Genomic DNA, 20256 nt, shown 5'->3' on the forward strand with positions numbered 1-20256 from the left:
GGGAGGGGTGGGGCAAGCCAAGCAGATGGATGAGGGAGTTGGGGCAGCCATTGCAGGACCTTCTGAGTAGGCACAGGAATCAGGGACTGGTGGAGGTGAGGAAGTGAACGCATGCACAGCTGTGCATGGCAGGAGCCGTCCTGCTTGCTGCGGAGACCGCTGGCCCCTTCATTTCTGCTTTGCTGCATGGAGCAGCTTTATGCTGAATGGAGTTCACGTGCCATACAGCCCATTCACTTAAAGCAGCCAACTCAATGGCCTCAGCGAGTTCACAGAATTGTATAGTCATGCACACTATTAATGTTCCAACATTTTGTTCCCCAGAGACGAGCCCTGGCCAAGCACAGTGATGCACGCCTGCAATCCCTGAACTCGGAAGGCTGGAACGGGAGAACTGAGAGCTTAAGGCAGGTCTGGGCTACATATCAAACCCTCTCAGAGGAAGGAAGGAAAGAAAAAAAGAAATAGAAGGAAAAGGAGGAAAGGAAAAGCAGAAAAAAAAGAAAGAAAAGAAAAGAAAACCCAGGCATGATAACACACGCCTATAGTCCCAATACTCCTTTGGAGGAGATGGGAGGATCCTTGGCTACATGGAGAGTTCTAGATCATCCTGGGCTATACAAGGCCTTGTCTAATAGTAGCAAGGGAAGGAAGGGCCCCCCTGCCCCCAGTACTCTTGCTCCTCTCAGCCCTAAGACAACCACTAAGGGCCTTTGGCCCTCCACATTCTGCCTGCTCTGGGCATGCCACATCCTTGCCATGGGCAGCAGGAGCCTCCTGTCTCCAGTTCTTGCAGGTAAGAGAATGTTTTCAAGGTTCACTGTCTTTGGCTCCTTCTCAGGGTGCTGCTGTTGCATCTCCGCTGACTCTGACGAGTACACTCTGAAAGAGCATCAAGCCCACCCCTCCCTCGGGTCCTCCTGTCCTTGGTCTGATGAGCAGGTAAGCTGTGAGTCTCGTGGAGAGACCTGCCTCTGTAGAAAGTTCTACCTTTTCAGCTGCTTTCACAGCCATGACCGAGGCAAATGATTTAACCTCCAACACAGTTCCTCCCGTCTCCCCTTGGAAGCACTGTTTGTAAAGGGTCTGGAGCATAGTAGGCATTTAAGAAACTCAGCTTTTGTGGGGACCAGGCGCTTTCACAGACATCCACCATGTAGCAGCGAAGGGTCTAAGTGTGCCATCCTGTGGGCTAGGCCAAAGCCAGACAAGTGTGATTTCTCTCCTCCCTTCCATTAGCTCCAGCTTTCCCTTAAGAAGAGTTACCTCTGGGTGTAACGGACTCAAATGTGGGGACTGAACAGGTCCATATTGCAAAACATATGCTTCCTGCCTTCCCAGGTAAGTGATGCGCTCTTCAAAATTCTCCTTTAGCATATCCAGTCCTTTCTCTGAACTCTGTCTCTGTGGTGCTGGGGTGGCACAGAGTCTGAAGCTAAGAAAGTACCCCCTAACTCTTATGTAGCCCAGGACCCACCCTTCCTCCTTCTCTCCTTCAACCTCTAAGCTTCCAGAGTTTCTCTGCCCTCAGTTACCTTACTGTAGTCTCCCCGACTTAGCCACCGTTAGCATCTGATGCCCTTCAACCCTGAGACTGAAGTCCCACACTCAGCAGCAATGCCTTGTGACCTGTCCGCTGGGAGGCAAGCACCCGGGGAATCCTCTGCTTCGCTGGTACAAACATTTTCTGATTCATCCTGTCCAAGGCCCTGCTAGTTGGTACACTGCAGAACTGGACCAGAAACTCAGATCCTCTTCATTTTTGATCCACATGAAATGCATTACCGAAAAGGCCTCACAAAGGAAGGTCTCAGATCCCCGGCCATTGCCGGGATCCCGCAGCTAATCCATAGTATTAGGGCTTTGCTGATGTGGTCAGAGCCCATTCTCTACTAAGAATAAGCCCACATCATCACATTCCCTGGCCACTGGCCGGACACAGACTGACACAACTCCGGGAGGGTCTCATTTGTAGCACTGAGAACCACAGCTGCAGGGAAATTGCCTGGTATCAACACTGTCCTTTGGGAAGGCAGAGGTAGAAGGTTCTGGAGTTCAAGGTCATCCTCAGCTACTTAGGGAATTTGAAGTCATTCTGGAGTAAATGAAATTGAGGTTCAAACACACATGCACACACACACACAGACACACACACACAACAAAGCCAAACAATACACCAACAATAAAAATAAACACAATGTGCTGCTGACTTTTAAAATATGACTTAAACCTAGACACCAGTTATCTACCATCCTCTCTGGGCTAGCCACCTATCCAACACCATACATGCTCTGCCCTGTGATCACCACAGGGGCTTTCTGTGACAGCTCCTAATTGTTTCCATGTCACTTGGGGGAAACTGAGTCTTGGGTGGAAGCGTCACTTGCTTGTGACTCCACTATCAGTAAGAGACAGAACTCTGGCTCCGGGAGAAACCCAAACTGTTTAACCACAGCACACTTTCGCCATTTGTTGAACACTTGGTTTAAGGATGTAACAGTCTCCTTTTTTGACCACTTAATATAAACTACATACTGTCCTCGGTTAATGACCAGGCAACCCCTCTAGGGTGGAGGGGAGTGTTATGATTACCATTGCCATTTCTTTGCTGTACCAATGGAGTCACAGAGAGATTAAGACAATTGCTCAAGGTCACCAGCTGGGAAATGGGAGACCTTGTCTATCAGGTTATATTAGTTACTATTCCCATTGCCATCACAAAGCGCTTGACAAAGCAACCTAAAGAAAGAAGGGTTCCTTTTGGCTCACGGCTGCAGTCTATCTGACAGGGAAGTCACTGCGAAAGTCTGAGACACAAGAGGGAAGTAAGGCTGGTGCCTCAGCTGGCACTGTTCCCTTTCATTCACTCCAGGACCCAGCCCATGTGATGACATCACCCACAGTTAGGATGGGTCCTCCCTCCAGAATCCCTCTCGGAAATGCCCCGAGTTTGTTTCCATGGTGATTCTAAACCCCATCAAATGACTTCTCTGTATCAGCCATCAGTCTTCCCCAGGTTTATAAATCTTAGAAGAGACTTCTGCATTCCTAAGTACAAAGAAGAAGGTTTTAACAAGGCAAGGGGATGGGTGAAGAATCAAAGGAGGTTGGGAGAGTTCATTTGCATAAACAAATTTAGGATATTAAACTTCAGGGCCAAATCATTAAAAAAGGAAACCATCTCTGACTGAACGTTGATCCCAACAGACAGTGTGGGCCTGCAAGCATTTTGAGAGAAGGCATATCCAGGCCCTGTAGGTTTTTGCAAATTTTAAAGGAAAAGAATACATGTGTGAAAGGTGATGTCATCCTTATGGCCCCACACTCTTGGGAGTCTTAAAAATAAAACCGGTGGAAGGAAGACATGAAGTCATTAGATGTCTCTTAATCAAATTTTTACTTGTTTTGTGGATTAAAGTGAAGAACGAATATAATGCAAAAAGACGAGAGAGAAAAATAAATAAGATTAAATTGAAATTGACAACTTAGATTTATAGAAATAGTTCTTAATAAAGAGCCATAGCATTATCAAAACAATGACCTCATTTAGAATTACAACTGAGGCATGATCATTCTGATTTTACATGTAGGAGGAATGAATCATCAAGATGACGTCACCCACCCCAAGTCCCACAGTGGGTTGATGGCACTGACTATAAATCCACACAACACTATGAATGACAATTCACATGGTACTCCTGTGTTTGTATTTGCATGTATGTGTACTCCTGTGTGTGTGCCCATGTGTGCATGTGTATTCCTGTGTGTACATGTGTGTGTAAGTGTGTGCATGCATGTATGTGCTCCTGTGTGTTCATTAGTGTGTGTGTACATGTGTGTGTTCCTGCCTATAGTGAGGCTCAGTCCAGGGCCTTTCACAAGTTGCACAAGTGTTTAATATTGAACTATAACTCCAGCCCAAGAATATTCTTGAAGCCATAGAGAAACCTCCAGACTTGGCACACCATGAAGAGAAATTTCCTTGGCTCCCATGCCTTGCTCTGGGCTGCTGCCCTTTCCCTCTGGCAGGAAGAGCCGCTCTAAAGGGGTCGGAATTGCAGCTTCTGAGAGGAGAGCACTCACCAGGTGCCACACAGTCCTTTCTACCAGTGAGATCAAATCTCGGCTTTAGGAAGGCGTGCTTCCAAGAAATGGGTTTAACTGTGAGGACAGGAGTCCTGTTTCCATTGTTGCCATGGCTTCCAGGAAGCTCAGAGCTGTATTTCTATTTATTGTGGGAACAGGAGGAGGTCATTATTGACATTGCATAATGTACGTGGAAAGGCTCTGTCTTCTCCTGGATGGGAAGTTATGTTACAGGTTGCATTCCCTCCTCCTATCCCTAAGAAACCTCCGTGCTGAAGAGGAGAGTGCACACCTTCTCTTACACAGTAGCTACCTCTGGAGACCTGGAGTGGAGCACCTGACCACAGTTCACCACTCTTCATGGAAATTTGACAAGAAAGCAAATTTTAAGTGTCCCAACCACACACATTCAATTGGCAGCTGTAGATTACACTGCTAGGTTAGCTCTCTTAATATGGCAAACATCACACATTTCTTTTTTTCATTTTCTGAAAAAAAGGTCTCTCTACCTAGCCCTTGCTGACCTGGAACTCACTCTGTACAGACCAGGCTAGCCCTGAACTCACAGAGATCTACCCGCCTCTGTCTCCTGAGTGCTGGGTTAAAGGCGTGTGCCTCTACACGAGGCCCTCAACACATCTTTACATTAACCAAAGTGTCAGGCTGTGCGCCCTGAATATACACCAATACACACAATTTTTGTCCATGAGGTATTTTAAATATGTCTTCAGCAGCTACGGTCTTATACTATTTTGCCAGATGCATTCAGTGGCTTTTATTTCTATAACCTTAATTTTTTTTAAGTCAATTGCCACATTTGCCTAAAGTTACTGTGTATTTCTGGGACTTCCACAAGCCGCTGGAATGTGGAATGAGCAGGTGGGAAACAAGAGGTAAAACGCTTCCTTTGACAGATTGTACCCCCACTCTCTCTTCTAAATATAAAGTGATAAAGTCATTTCAAGCATATTTGTTCATATTTAAAATGCATATATCTTACGAGAAAGTTACCATGTATGTATGTGTGTGTGTGTGCTTGCATGTGTTATGGGAACAATTGCTATGATTTTTGTTTTTGTTTGGGTCTGCTCCCTCTTGGATTTCCAAATAAAATGTGGACATGCAGCCTCAAGTGTGGCTAGCACTTAGGAACAAATACCTGCATTAGTGCACCTCAAACTGTCCATGTTTTCTTCCTTTTTCTCTGCATATTAGATGTTTATCAATATCATAACAGTAGAAAAATTATGGTTATAAAGTAGCATGAAATAATTTGGTGGTTGAAGGTCACCACAACATGAGGGACTGTATTAAAGGGTCACAGCATTAGGAAGGATGAGAACCACTGCTGTAAATAAAATATTTTAGGAACTGGGAAGATGGCTCAGTGGGTAAAATGCTTGTAGTGCAAGCATGGGGACCTGAGTTTGATCTCCCAGAACCCACATTTTAAAATCCAGAGCTGTAATTCAGCACTGGGAGACAGAGACAGACAGATCCCCAAGGCTCCCTGGGTCTCTCTGGCTAGCCAGTCCAGCCTGCTTGCCCAGTTTGGGCAAATGAGAGACCCTGTCTCAAAACCACCAGACTGATAAGCAATATAAGATGGACAGCAGCCGAAGAATGACAGCTGAGCCTGTCCTATGCACATGCTCACACCCCTGTAAACATACAAATGAACGGGTACGCACGCACACGCACACACACACACACACACACGCACACACACTTTTAAAGCTGAGCATGTCCAGAGGCAACTGCCTATCATCTTCATTATTCTAGCTGAGCATGCCTAGAGGTGCCTGTATCTTTAATTTTAAACTTTCTAACTCGTGTGCTTAAGGTAAGGATACCCCCAAATATGCCCCGCCTTCTTCCCTTCCTAAACTCTGCCCTTAAACGGAGATGCTCAGGAATATGCTTGCTCATACGCTGTTTTCCCATAAGCATATGCAGAAGCTTTATGAATAAAACTCCCATGCTGTGGCTCTGGAAGTGACTCCCGTGTCCTTCCCACCTGCTGCAGGTACTAAACCCCTCTCTACCCTTTGATTTCTCAGCTGTGTTTACTTTGGCTTTGTGCTCACCGGAACATGAGCCCACTGTGTTCAGTGAGAGGCATTCACATACAGAGAACATATGAAACCAATCATATGTGACGGAACACAACTAAAAACATGCTATTCTTTGGGATGGGACTTTTGACCGTATCTCGAGGCATCTTTGGATTGCCTGGGCTGGAATTCTGAAGACACACATTTAAAAATAATCTGTGCACCTGTCCTTCTGGAGCGTGACAGGAGAACTTCACACTGTTTCTGTCTGGAAGAGAATGTTGTTGGGGACAGTAGTCTCTGACTCTGTGTAACCTGAGACCCAACTGCACATGACCAGAAGTCTGCCTGGGGACAGCTGATGCTCCTCCCTGAGAGTCGCGTCTGCAGGAGGCTGCTCACATGTAAACACCAGATCATTGTACCATACGATGACAACACCTTAGAGTGACATTCGTCTGACATCTGCACGCAGGGCAGTTTTAAATGGAGTCCTAAACCATTACCACTTACTATGACTACCCTTTTTTTCTTTTTTTTTTTTTTTAATGGCAAATCTAAAGGACAAAAGCTGCCATACAGTAGGTCTTTGGGGCATGACCCCTGTGTCATCTTGGCTAGGGAAATATTGTTTTCTGATTGGCTTGTTGATACCTGAAGGAAGCAAGAAATTCTGGGTCATGCAGGGTGTACCAGGCTACACGCTGCTCCTCTTCATCCAGCCCCAACCTAGAAACCTCAGTCAATATAAACCCAGACAGTAAGAATTCTGATGCCCTGTTAAGAAACTGGCCATGGCCATGTGTCGTTTAAGATGATTCCTGAGAAGTTTGGGGAGCAGCTCCCAGAGCCAGGTGCCGCTGGGTGGTGGGGTGCCTGCCTAGGATGTGCAGCTCTGGGTTACAGCTACAGCACTGTGAAGAAGAGAGTAGGGAGCTTTGTGCATCCGTCCCTGGGGAAGCCTTAGGAGATGAGAGAGTGAAGACGTGGGGGCAATAAGCTCGCCACTGCTCACACATGGGGTGCTCACCCACGCGTGTGCTCATGCATGTGGGGCAGAGGTTGACACCAGGTGGCCTCCTCAGTCAGTCTCCACCTTCATTTTGGAGGCAGGGTCTCTCACTGAACCTGGAGCTCGCTGATTGACAACAGCTAGCCAACAAGCCCCGGGGGGTTCTTCTCTCTCAGCCTCCCCAGAAGTAGGGTGACATGTGTGTCACCCAACTTTCATGTGAGTCTGAGGCTCAAATCCAGGTCCTCACACAAGCTTGGCAAATGTCTTACCAACAGAGCCGGTCTTCTGGTCTACGGGCAAGTGTGTTACTAACAGAGCCGGCTCTCTGGTCCATGGGCAAGTGTCTTACCAACAGAGCCGGCCCTCTGGTCCATGTGCAAGTGTATTACCAACAGAGCCAGCCCTCTGGCCCACGGACAAGTGTCTTACCAACAGAGCCAGCCCTGTGGTCCACGGGCAAGTGCCTTACCAACAGAGCCAGCCATCTGGCCCATGGGCAAGTCCTTAGACCTTTAAAGTGAAGCCCAAGAGTTTCATACCTCAAGTACATATGTGTAGACCACTGATCTTCGTGAAGCTTTGGGCAATGCAATGAATAAGATAAACACTAACCCACTTGGAACCCACAGAGTGTAATGTCTGTCAGTCAAAGGAAACAAACCCCAAGTAACTGAAAAGCACATATATATCTCGACAACACTATTGTGACCGTGTGGAACATTCACGGGCACCGTGTGTCAGGCTAAAGATCATCCATGAGACTCCTTTAACAGCCACATGTGACAGGAACTTTATCGCTGGTCCCATTCAGAATAGGGGAACTAAGGCCCAGTGAAGTCAGCTAGTTAGGGCCACATGGATGGAAGTGGCAGCAAGAGTCCTGTGGTAGCTCTGTTGTTGTGAATCCTGTCCTGCCTTCCCTGGCCATGAGCCGGAAATGGTCTTTAGATTTAATTTTTTATTTCAGAGTTTCGGCATAAAGGCAGTTTAGCATGGGGCCATATTAAGGTTTATATTATAATAGGTCATATTTATTGAAGACCCCGTCTTGCAAGAGGGGGAGCCTCTTGGAGCCCTTTCAAGGTGAGAAGGTGGGAACAGTAAGCAGGGTCTCCTCTGCCTCCTGCTGGCACTCAGTCCACTCTATTCTTCCTGCTCCACAGCAAGCCAAGCCCACCAATCAAATAACAGCCAATCAACTCCAAAGAATACAGAACAGCCACAGTAAATAGGTGTACAGAGCTTCCCGTGACCTTTAAACTGATTACAGCCCTGATTGAGTCCCAATTCTAAACTGAACTGAAACGGCATTTGGGCTAAAGAAAGACACAGGCTGAGCCAGCCGGACAGAAGTAATTGCTGAAGCTGTTTATCTCTCCCTCAGTTGCCCTCCCTCCCTCCCTCCTCCCCTTCCTGCCATCCTGTCATTTCTCTCCTCTTCTTTCTTTCTCGTGTACATGTTCCTGTGTATGTGTGTGTGCATGTATGTGTGTGTGCGTGTGCATGTGCACATGTGTGTGTGATACATGTGTTCACACCTGTGGATGTGCACATGCCTGTGCTCATGCACGTGGAGACCAGACGTAAATAGTGGCTGTCTTCCTCAGACACTTCCTAACTATTTATTGAGACAAGAGTCTCCCACTGAACCAGAATTCACCAGTTAAACTGGGCTGTCCCGCCAGCAGGCTGTAGAGGCCCCTGCTGTCCCCACCCATGGCATCGGCTTACCATCTTACACTGCTGTACTTACACTTTGTACTTGGGCGCTGGGGTTCCATCTCAGGTCCCCACTCCTAGGCAGCAAGCCCTTCACCGACTGAACCATTGTGCCAGCACCCCATTTTCTTTTATTTTTAAACTTTAACTTACTATATAGTCACAGTAGGAAAAACAGAAAAACAACTGCCAAAGAGGGGAAAAAAAACAGAACTTCCACCATGATTAATATGCTGGTGTTCATATTGATATGTTCTTTTTCCAATAAAAAATATATGCATAGACAAAGAAAGGGATTTAGCAATACAAAGTACTGGTTCACAGAGGCCCCACCATCTGCCATCTACAAGCAGGGGAGGAGTGTGGAGGGGTGTGCTACGTGTGTGTGTTAATATGCCTACACACATGGCAAGGTGGATCAGAGGTTTGAGAGCTGGAAAGTTCAGCCCACATCTGAAGCCCAAGGCCCAGGAGACCCAGAGGGGAGGCAGGACACCAGGACTCTGTGTATACAGGCCATTAACCCAATCCTTCTCACCCTTTATCCTCTTCAGGTCCTCATCACTGGAGAGGGCAGCCATTTGTTCAGCCTACCAGTTCAAATCCACATCCAATTTCTAGAAACACCCTCAAAGCTATCTACCCAGAAATAGCATTCACCAACCACCTGAACATCCCCTGACCCAGCCAGACTGACACATGGGATTGCCCATAACAAAAAGAAGATGGAAATAAACCCACTGACGGTCAGACAGACATCAGGAGTTGGGGATGGTGATTACCTGCTCACCCTGCCAATAACATGGCTCCCCAAATCACAGCTTGTTCTTGGAGCCTCATAGATAGAAAATAAAAGCCCTCGGATGCTAGATGACACAGAAGTTGTCCTCGAGGGAGGGAAATCTCCGTGTAAATTACATCCTGTGGACTGTAGCTGCCAAGCAGAACACACACACACACACACACTCACACACACACACAGTCTGCAGGCCTCCAAGAGAGTTTCCCTCTAGAGTTCAGGTGATGGATCAGCCTTTTCTGTTCTGGAATAAATGTGGGGTGTGAAGCCAACCACTCACATTTCTGCTCTTGCTTGGCCCAGAAGATCTTCACACGCTGGCGGATGTGCTTGTCCTCACGCAGCTTCTTCTGCCACTGCCGCAGCTCCTGGATCTCAGGGTCGCAGCGAACCTGGCAAAGGCCACAAGGCTTAGCTAGCCCCCTTCCCCACACTTCCACACCCCCTCCCCTTAACAAGTCTGCATTGGGAAGCCTCCAGAACCAACTGGATGGGCTGTAACTTTGTAAAACTCTTTCTTGCAGCACTGGGCTTAGACTGAGAGCCTCGGGCATGCTAGGCCAGTGCTCTACCTCCAAGCTACACCCCAGCCCTAGTTTGATGCCTTTTTGGTTCTTAGAACACACTGTTCTCAGTAAATTATCTACATTCCAAAAGTTTGTTTCATACTTGAGCACAAATGAGATTGGGAGGATTTGCCATAACTAATGGTATGTTGAAAACATTCTAGATTTGGGTGGTCCCATAGAAATAAAATGTGCAATTTTAAGTTCTTTCCATCTCATTGACAAAAAGAAGCAGGCAAGAATGTTTTAGATAATATATCTTATTTGACCTAGATAATCAATTAATATCATTAATACCCATTAATTAATATCTACTTCTTGATATCCAAAATCTTATCATTTCAACATGCAATTAATATAAAAATTATTTATGGTAGGCAGACATGGTGGCACAAGTCTATCATCCCAGAACTTTAGGGGGTTGAGGCAGGAAGATTGTGAATTCAAGACCAGAATGTGCTACACAACAAGATTCTCTCCCAGCTCTGTTTCATAGCCCTTGACAGAGTCTTCTTCATTCTCTAAGTAGTCTATCTACTATTGAGCTGTAACCAGCGAACCCTGGCTCCACCCCAGCACCTGATGAACCAGATGTGGAGGCAGATGGCACTCCGGAAGTGAGAGGATCAGAAATCAAGGTCATCTTCCAGCCGCACATGGGACCCAAGAGACCCTGTCACTCATTCTATTGGGACAGGAATGATTGGGTCCATTCTAAAGATGAGAAAACCAAGATGAAGAGAAAGCAGATGGTGTTGCAGGGGAGGGTGCTTGGGGAGAGATATGTAGGTGGGGTGCAAAGCTGTGTGACCTGGTAGACTCTAAAGCAAAGCCTCTCACCCCCTTCCCCATCCTGAATCCTCTTTCCATCACCTGCTTGCTGGAAGGTCTGCTCAGCTGAAAGCTGACTCCAAGCCTAAGTGGGTAACTACATGTCAAGTTCATTCTGAAAAAGTCAAAGTCGCTGAACAATAGACAAGGGACAACCACAATGTCTGAGGAAGTTGCCATGGTAACACTTACACAGTCTTGGAATTAAGTATTAAAGATGGCCTCTTTGTGTGTTCCCTTTCACGATCAGCTCCGTTCATTGAAATGAAGCCATAGTTTTATAATCTGGGGAGAAGTTCCCTGTATTGGAATAAGTCTGTGGATCTGGAGAAGCCACACACTAAATGCCAAGATCAGTGGTCTCCCAGACAGTGGCCACACCTATCTTCCCAGGGCTCCCATGTGTGCGAGGGACAGTGTGCTTGATCTTGTCTTCTAGATTCCATAACCTTGACTTGCTGGTTCACTGGACAGGAGCAGGTGGGGTGAAGCAGAAGCAGGACAATCCAAAGCTGCAGTGGGAACCTCAGGCACAGGCATGACCCAGTGTGTACAGGAAGTGAACAAAGGCAGCTCAGGGAGAGGTCGGGGCACAGCATGGCTTGGCCAAAGGGGAGCTTCTTCCCAACCCTGCTGATGGGGTCATCCTGTGGAGGCCACCTAGGTATGTGTCCTTCAGCTTTTTCAAGCCACCATTGGATCTTAAGACCTCCCACCTAGTCATTGAGCTTCCTACTGTGGTCATAGCAATTGCCACTAAAGCTACCTACACACCTGCCTCCCCACGGGACACAGATAGTACCTGAGTCAGGTCTGGTTATCAGATCTGTCCCAGCTCTAGAGCCACTCTTTCCTTTTCTGCTTCTGCTTTCAATGCAAGGCCACCTCTTGTCATCTCTTGGGAGTTTTATGTGGGGGAGGTGTGTCGGCATTGCCTCTCCTGGGAATGGCTGTGAGTTACCAGTAGTTCTGATTGTTGTCTTTTTTACTTAGTTGTGGTAAAAGACACACAACATAAATATTACCTTTTAATCATTTAAAGTATACTTCAGTGATGCTAAGTACATTCAGAACATTGTGCAAATCACCTCCATGCATCCAATTCCAGAGCATTCTTATCATCACAAAAGGAAATTCTGTACCTATTAATCAGTACTTCCTCTTTTCTCTTCTCCCACCCCAGCCACTAGCCTGTTTTGGACGCCAGAGTATCTGTGGATTTCCCTACCTGGGGTATTTCACGTAAACGCAATCATTCTCCCATGGGCTGTTAATGTCTGAGTTCTTCCACTCATCCAGAGCGTCATGGTTATCCCGTTTCCTTGCTGCACAGCATCCCACTGTGTAGCTACGCCACAGTATGAGTCCTCCATTTGTCTCGTCACGGACACTGGAGTGACTGACACCGTTTACCACAGTGAACAGAGCTCTGTGGACACCTGCCCACAGCACACTTTTCCTTGAACATCTATTTTCCTGTAGCTGTTTGACCTATGTCACAAACAGGAACCTGTTTGCCTGCCCATCCGAAGGCTGCGTGTGTCCGCATGGCTCTGCTGACAGTACCGTGTGGTCTCCTCTGTCGGGCCGAGACCTTTGTCCTTGACTTCTTCACTTTGCCCTGTGTGCCACTCACCTTGGCAGAATACAGCAGCAGCCTTGGTAGTGGGTCTCTCGTTGCCAGGAGATCCTGGAGCACTAGAGAAGGCTGCTGTGAGTGGAGGAGAGCAGGCATCCTCTGAATTGGACTAATCCCATTGGCTATTGCCACAAGCACTTCAGATGGTAGAGGTTGTGCTCATCAGCAAAGACCGGAGTGCAGTGCGGTATCAACATGCAGTGGTTTCCCTCTCCTGGCTTATACCAGAGTGCAGTGCGGCATCAACACGCAGCGCTTTTCCTCCCCAGGGTTTCCCATCACTTTGCCGCTTTATTTCTGAAGTCACCGTGGAGAGTCTGCTTGCTCTTCCAGTGTGCACAGGAATATGACTGATGCTATGGACTTGACTTTGGTGTACAGATAAATCAAAAGCTTCTTGATGCAGGTGTCAACTCGTATTTGCTGTGATTTATTTATTCATAGTTATTGATTTTGCCTCATTGGGGATCAAACCCAGGGCTTTGCACATGCATGGGCAAGTGCTCTTGTCTAGTCTGGCTGTCAATTTTTTAATGTCCCTGTAATTATCAAATTCTTCCAATTCTGTATGACTCTGAAGAAAGGCATTCAAGAATCGTGTCAGTTCGTAGCCAGTTCTTGGCTGTGGTGATGGCTGTGGAGGTAAAGCACTCGCTGTGTGAGCATGAGGACCTGAGTTCGAATCCTTAGCACCCATGTAAAGCCTGCCATGGCAGCACGCACCTATAACCCCAGTACTCCTGTAAGATGGGAGATGGTGGCAGCAGAGTCCTTGGCAGCTGACATACCAGAGCCTGGCACACACAGCAGCAAACGAGAATGGAAAGCATGGGTGACAGTGGAAGGTGTCCTCTGACACCACTATGTGGGCACTGTGACAAATGCATCCACCCACCCCACCACATGGACAGGCATTCACATCATATCCATACACAGTGGAAAGGGAGGGGAAGGAGGGAGAAGAGGGGGACGGAGATTCTAAACCTGACAGTCTGAGACTGAATCTCAGCTCTGCACAGTAAATTGCTTATGCTCTCAGAGCCTCAATTTCCTAATCTGTAAAATAGGGTTGGCACAAAAGCAACATCTAAAGTGCAATAAAAACATGTCAACATAAGCTCTCTTTGTGTTAACTAGTAAGGAGAAGAATGGATTCATCTCTGACGGTAAATCCTCTAATTGCCTCGAATGCTCCAAACCAAGGCGGAGGAGCCGATGACTCTATCAAAAGTGTGGTCTTCCCCCAGGGGCGTACAAAGTGCTGAGCACATGCATGGTTTTGTAATTTCATAACTCTGGGCTCTGGCCAGCTGGTGCAGAGGTTCTGGGGGTTGTGTGGGGTAGGTGACGGCAGGAAGGGAAAGCGTGGCTGCCGGGACTCTGCCTCTGTCGCTCTTCATAATCTCTAGTTCCCAACTGCCCTCAGCTCACTTGTTTTCCTGCTTCCTGGCAAAACAGACACTCGCATAGCGACAGCTGCCGTCACTTAGTCCCTCGAGTTTTCCTAACTGTCTTGAAGGAAAGCGCTTAATCCATTGCAGTCACTGGAAGGATGCTGGAGAATGGATGGGCCTCTTGGTGATGCTCATAGTGCCAATCCGTGAACTGGCATGAGATGTCTCCCAAGAGGGTCTTAGGATGTCTTTGCCAGGGGCTGACACCCCAATGATTATGAGAATAGACTTAATATTGGAAAGACCAGTTTCCCCGTGTAGAAGACAGGGGAGGGGGTTGGGGAAGATGTTTGCAAAACTCTTTCCCACTCCCTAATAAAAGTCTCAGAGCACAGAGCTGCAAGTTCCACTTTCTCTTTGTAAAGATGCTCGGAGAGTTCTTTTCAGATCTTTGGAAACCAAGTGAAAGCAGAGCAGAGCCCGGGCTTGTTCTGGAAGTCACTCATGTTTCCTTTTGCTGTGTGTTAGTGGCAGGCACGGTTACTGACATCTACCTGCACTGTAGAATGCCTCAGAGTGGGTTAGTCTCGATCTCTGTTCTAGAGCAGCAATGCAACAGTGTGTGTCAGTACATTTGTGAGCAACCAGCTCAGCCAGTGGGTTGATAAAGACACTTTAAACACCTAATGTAGGAGAGGGGAGATAGCTCACTTGGTGAAGTGCCAACACTGCAAGGATGGGGACCTACATTTGGATCCCCAGCACCCACACAAGGTCAGACATGGTGGCACATGTCTACCCCCAGCAATGGGAGGCGGTGGTACTGGAAGTTCCCTGAAACCTCCTGGCCAACTAGGACAACTGGGACTCCAGGCTCAGTGGGACACCTTGTCTTAAACTATAAGGTGGTTGCTGGAATCAAGGCCTGGTACTTTTCTATGGGCTAGAGAAGATCCTAGCTGATTCTTGACATGTGCATATTGAATGGCTTAAATGCTCATCACTATCAGCTGTATATAATGAACTTTCATTGTAATAAATATCTTGCTGTTTACAAAGATAAGATGGACAGCAATAGCAGAAGAGTTCTACCCTCTGGCCTCCGCGTGGGTACTCACATACAAGTGTATACACACACACTACACATACATGTACACATGCACTCACATACAAGTGTATACACACACACTACACATACATGTACACATGCACTCACATACAAGTGTATACACACACACTACACATACATGTACACATGCACTCACATACAAGTGTATACACACACACTACACATACATGTACACATGCACTCACATACAAGTGTATACACACACACTACACATACATGTACACATGCACTCACATACAAGTGTATACACACACACTACACATACATGTACACATGCACTCACATACACATGTATACACACACTACACATACATGTACACACACAGAAATCTAATGAGTAGAAAATAACTCATACACCTCTCTTGTTGAGAGCACCGTAACTCCATGTGTTTAACTTTACAGTCTGCTTTATCGACCACTCATGGTGGTAAGTCATCCTACCACTCAGTGCTTATGTGGTATCTTTTCTCAGCTCTTTGCTTTCAACCGTGTTGGGTTATTTTGTATTTTCTGGACCTCCTAGAATGGAGGTTATCCTCTGAAAACCATGGGACAAGCTGTTCTCCATATGTTTATTATGGTTACTGATGTCTTTAGTTCTCTTGCCTGGTTTTACTTTTAATTTTTTTATACACACACACACGTCTTTCCAGAGCATCCAGTTTCTGTATTACAGTTGTTTCTTGTTTCTTCACTTTCTATTATTTGTTTTATTTCATTGGTTGGGTTTGGGTTTGGGTTTTGTTGCTGTTGTCTGTCACAGGGTCTCACTATACAGCCCAGTCTGGCTTTACATTTAACATCCCCCTGCCTCAGCCTCCCAGGTGCTGGGATTACAGGTGTGCAACACTACGTTGCTATAAACCAAGTGTGGTGGCACATATGTGCAATCCAAGAATTTGGAAGGCTGAGTCAGGAGAACTCTAAGTGTGAAGTCAGCCTGGTCATAGTAAGTTTGAGGCCAATCTGAACAACAATAGCAAAACCAGGGATTTAATTTACTATACGTAGACCAGGCTTGCCTTGAACTCAAGATTAAGGTACCACTGCACCCAGTTTTGAAACCCTGTCTTTTAAAAAGTTGCTGTAATATAATAAATAAACTAAAAGTAAAACTTATCCAAACTAAAAGTCTCCTCCTACACGATGCAGGCCTTGAGATGGTTTTAATCCTAATCTCCTTGGTCTTTATGTCACCACCTGGCATTTGGGGAGCTGCTCTTTCTCAGGGGCTAACGCCTGCTTACATCTTGTTCTACATGGTTTCCTGCAGCTCCTTCCTCATGGGTTCCTCCCCCTCTATTTTAACTCATCTTTTGGAAGTTCTTCCAGGAGGGGTGTTTGGGAAAGGCATATTTATAGCTCTTGAGTGATGGGTGAGTGGGCACGTAATTCTAGGTTCCATGCTGTTTTCCCCAAGATCAGCAGATACTACACTTCACTGTCTAGGACACTTACTATGGCTGATGGGAAGTCTATAATTGCTCACTAGCTTCCCCTCTGTAGGGAATCTCTGCTGCAAGACAGCTTTGAGGATTGTGTGCTTCCAGGGTCCCTTGGCTGCACATGGAACATTTGGGATAATGTCTTTATCCAGCTCACTCAGGATTCATGTCCTCCAGTGTCCTCTGGAAATGTCGCTTCTCCACTCTTCACTCCACTGCCCACTCTGCAATCCCTGGTACAATGACACTGGAGCATCTCATTTTGTTGTCTCTCAGTCGCTTTTGGTTGCATTCTCTCTCCCAGACCCGACTCTCTCGCTGTGTCTATCTGCCAGTTAGGGATGTGATCCATGGGTCAGCAACTTCTGTACTGGCAAAAATGTGCAAACTCATGGGACTCCAGCCAAGCCTGTGAAATCAGCACATGAAGGTGAGCTCAGGAAGCTTCCCTGGGTGATACTGATGTGCACTGACACTTGGGGACACTGCTTTTGTTCTGGTTTTTTGTTGTTGTTGATTTGCTTTTGTTTTCTTTGGGGGGGCTGGGTTTTTTGTGTGTTTTTTCTTTTAAACAATTTTTTTCTCGTTTGTTTGTGCAGTGCTGGGGTTGGATGCATGGCCTCCAGTGTGCTAGGCAGCCATCCCACCACTGCGCCATCTTTCCCATTCACTCGGTCACTTTTATCCCCGATGTTGCACTCGCTCTCTTTCAAATCTGAATTTCCCCCTTTTTTCACACGGACTTGTTCTTCCAGCACGGTCTATATTTTGTTGTAGCAAATCTGTATAATCATTGTAAACACACTACTTCAAAGACTCAAACTGCTGGACTTGAGGCCTGAATGTTCTAGTTGGTGCTGGAACTGCCTTTTCTCTCATTTTTGGTGGTTCATTTTTAAAATTAGGAGTTTGTAACTTTTGAGGGTACTAGTTCCAACTCCAAGCTTATCCACATCTGAGGTCATGTCTCTAACTAGTAAACTCTTTGATTGGAATGGATAAAATAGTAAATATTGTTTTTGTAGAGCTAGAAGTCTCATACCAATCCAATGCTGCCATTACAACATAAAAGCAGCTGCAGACAATATTCTAAGTGGGTGTGGCTATGTTCCAGTAAAATTCTGTTAACACACACACACACACACACACACACTTCTGGCTACTATAGAAACTAAGGCAGGAGGATCACCAGTTCAAGACCAGGGTGGACAACTTAGTGAGACTTTGTCTCAAAACAAAAAGGCAAAAATGACCATTGGGGCTGTAGGTCAAAGGTGGAGTACTTGCCTTGCGTGCACGAGGCTGTAGGTTCAATCTCGCGCTGCAAGCACTCACAGCCCAAATAACAAGCCGAGCGGTGCTGGTTCACACCTTTAATCCCAGCGCTCGGGAGGCAGAGGTGAGTGCACCTCTGAGTTCAAGGTCAGCCTGGTCTACAGAGACAGTGGATGGCCAGGGCTATGTGAAGAAACCCTGTCTCAAAAAACAAAAACAAATAAACCAAAACAAACACAAGCCAAAAAATAAAAACAAGCCGGGCGATGGTGGCACAGGCCTTTAATCCCAGCCCTTGGGAGGCAGAGGCAGGCGGATCTCTGTGAGTTCGAGGCCAACCTGGTCTACAAGAACTAGTTCCAGGACAGGCTCCAAAGCTACAGAGAAACCCTGTCCCGAAAAACCAACCAACCAGCCAAACAAAAACCTAAATAACAGACATTGGCTGGATATGCTCCTTGGGGTACAGTTTGCCAACCTCTGCCTTGACCTCTGTGTGGTCATTAGAGCTCCAATCCCCAGCTTCATGTGCTGCCTCTTCCAGTTCTTTCAACACTATTAATTTGAGACATTTTTCTAAGCTCAATAAATGACATTGATGTCACTTGGGTCCTGTAGAACAGCCTCCACCTGGGGGTACTAATGCATGCCAGTGGGGTAGAACAAGACCTTCTGCAGAGCTCCAAGTGATTCCAATGAGCTGAAGTCTGGGCCACCCTGCTCCCCTGGAAGAGAATGCAAGGAATGAACTCAATGTTACAAGCCCTACCACTGACATCTGTCCAGCTCGGCTGTTCCAGTTCCTACATGAATACCATGCTGATTATTGCAAATCCTGCCAATGGGAGTCAAGTGAGACCTCTTGGGCTGTCAGCCTGTGGTCAGGAAGGCAGGATCTGGGTGACTCATGAACACCAGCTGCCTTTCCTGAGGCAGTCACCGCAAAGCCCGGATCTGAGAAGGCCTTCTCCCAGGAAGCCACACCTATTTTTGTGCTGAAGTCCCTCTTAAGGAGGAAGGGGGAGAACATGCGTCACAGCACACACTTGAAAGAAATGGAATTTCCCCCACAGCTCTGTGATGACAGTTCAGATAAAGTTCATCCAACTTCTTTTGATAACCAAGTGTCCAGATGATTAGCAATGATTCTGATGCAAAGGCATTTAAGGTATTTGATGAACTTCTCAGTGAGCTACAGAGTCAATTACACCGCAGTGTGCTGTGTCAAGGGCCCGATCACTCACCAGGCTCTGAGCTTTCCTTCTAGTCAGTGCTTAGCTAACAGTTATGGAACGTTTCTAACAGGGGACCTGTGAGCACTGGTTTAGGAGCTGTCTACATGCATGCTATTAATTCTCAGACGGTATCTATGAGGCATGCAGTATTGCCACTCTCTTTTCAAAGAGAAAACTGAGACTCAGACAGGCAAATGATGCCCCTAATTTGGTTCGTATTGTAGCCCTTGAACTCGCCGGCAGCAGTGAACAGCTATCAGTGATGGAGTGTTGCTGCTCTATTTCTGGTTGAAGCAACAGCTTCAGGGCTGTTCTAATATACCTGCAAATCTGAAAGTCATAGACTCCTCTGTCAGGGGTTCCTAAAAGGGTGTCCTTCAGACTGTCAGCATTCCAGGAACCTGAGAAGCTTTTCAAAATGCAAATTTTTAGGACCCATCCTGAGTCTGGGGGAGGTGCTCTGTCATCTGTGCAAAGTCCTGATGCAGGCTAAAGATGGAGAACCCCTACATAGCTGGGGCATGGTGATGTGGGTCTATAGCCCTAGCATTCAGGAAGTTGAGGCAAGAGGATTTGAGGGTTTGAGGACAGCCTGGAATTCATAATGTCACACTGTCACAAAATAAAGAGATAAATATGAAGAGGTAGGGGTGCAGCTTGGGCGTGGAACACCAGTCTGGCATGCTTAAGGCTCTGGCTTCCATCCCTAGAACTGGGGACAAGAGAGAAAAAGAAAAAAGAAGAGGAGGAGGAGGAGGCAGAGGAAGAAAAATAAGGAGGAGGAGGAGGAGGAGAAAGGCTGCTGCACTGTGCCCTTGGTGAGTCACCTGGATTCTGGTCTAAAAACAAACCAACAAAAATAACAACAAACTTTGTCATTCTTATCACTAATGAACTCAGCAGCTGGAGAATAACTCAGTTGATCAAGTGCTCATTTAGCACAAAGCTTTGGGTTCCTGGGTTTGATCCCTAGCTCCATATAAACCAGATTTGGTGTCGTATTATAACCCAGACTCAAGGTAGAGGCAGGCGAGTCACAAAGTTCAAGGCAACCTTGACTATGCGAACT

The 20256-nt window shown here is 46.7% G+C and overlaps 1 protein-coding gene across 1 annotated transcript in view; it reads right to left on the minus strand.

Moving 5' to 3' along the window:
• Positions 1–20256, minus strand: part of Iqck (IQ motif containing K) — a 123562-nt gene that overhangs the window by 17452 nt on the left and 85854 nt on the right. Inside the window, exon 8 of the mRNA XM_057777042.1 lies at positions 9954–10065. Coding sequence (XP_057633025.1) covers positions 9954–10065 — 112 coding nt within the window. The remainder of the gene's footprint in view (positions 1–9953; positions 10066–20256) is intronic.

This window comes from Chionomys nivalis, chromosome 8 (assembly GCF_950005125.1).
Source record: "Chionomys nivalis chromosome 8, mChiNiv1.1, whole genome shotgun sequence".
NCBI classification, from domain to species: Eukaryota; Metazoa; Chordata; class Mammalia; order Rodentia; family Cricetidae; genus Chionomys; species Chionomys nivalis.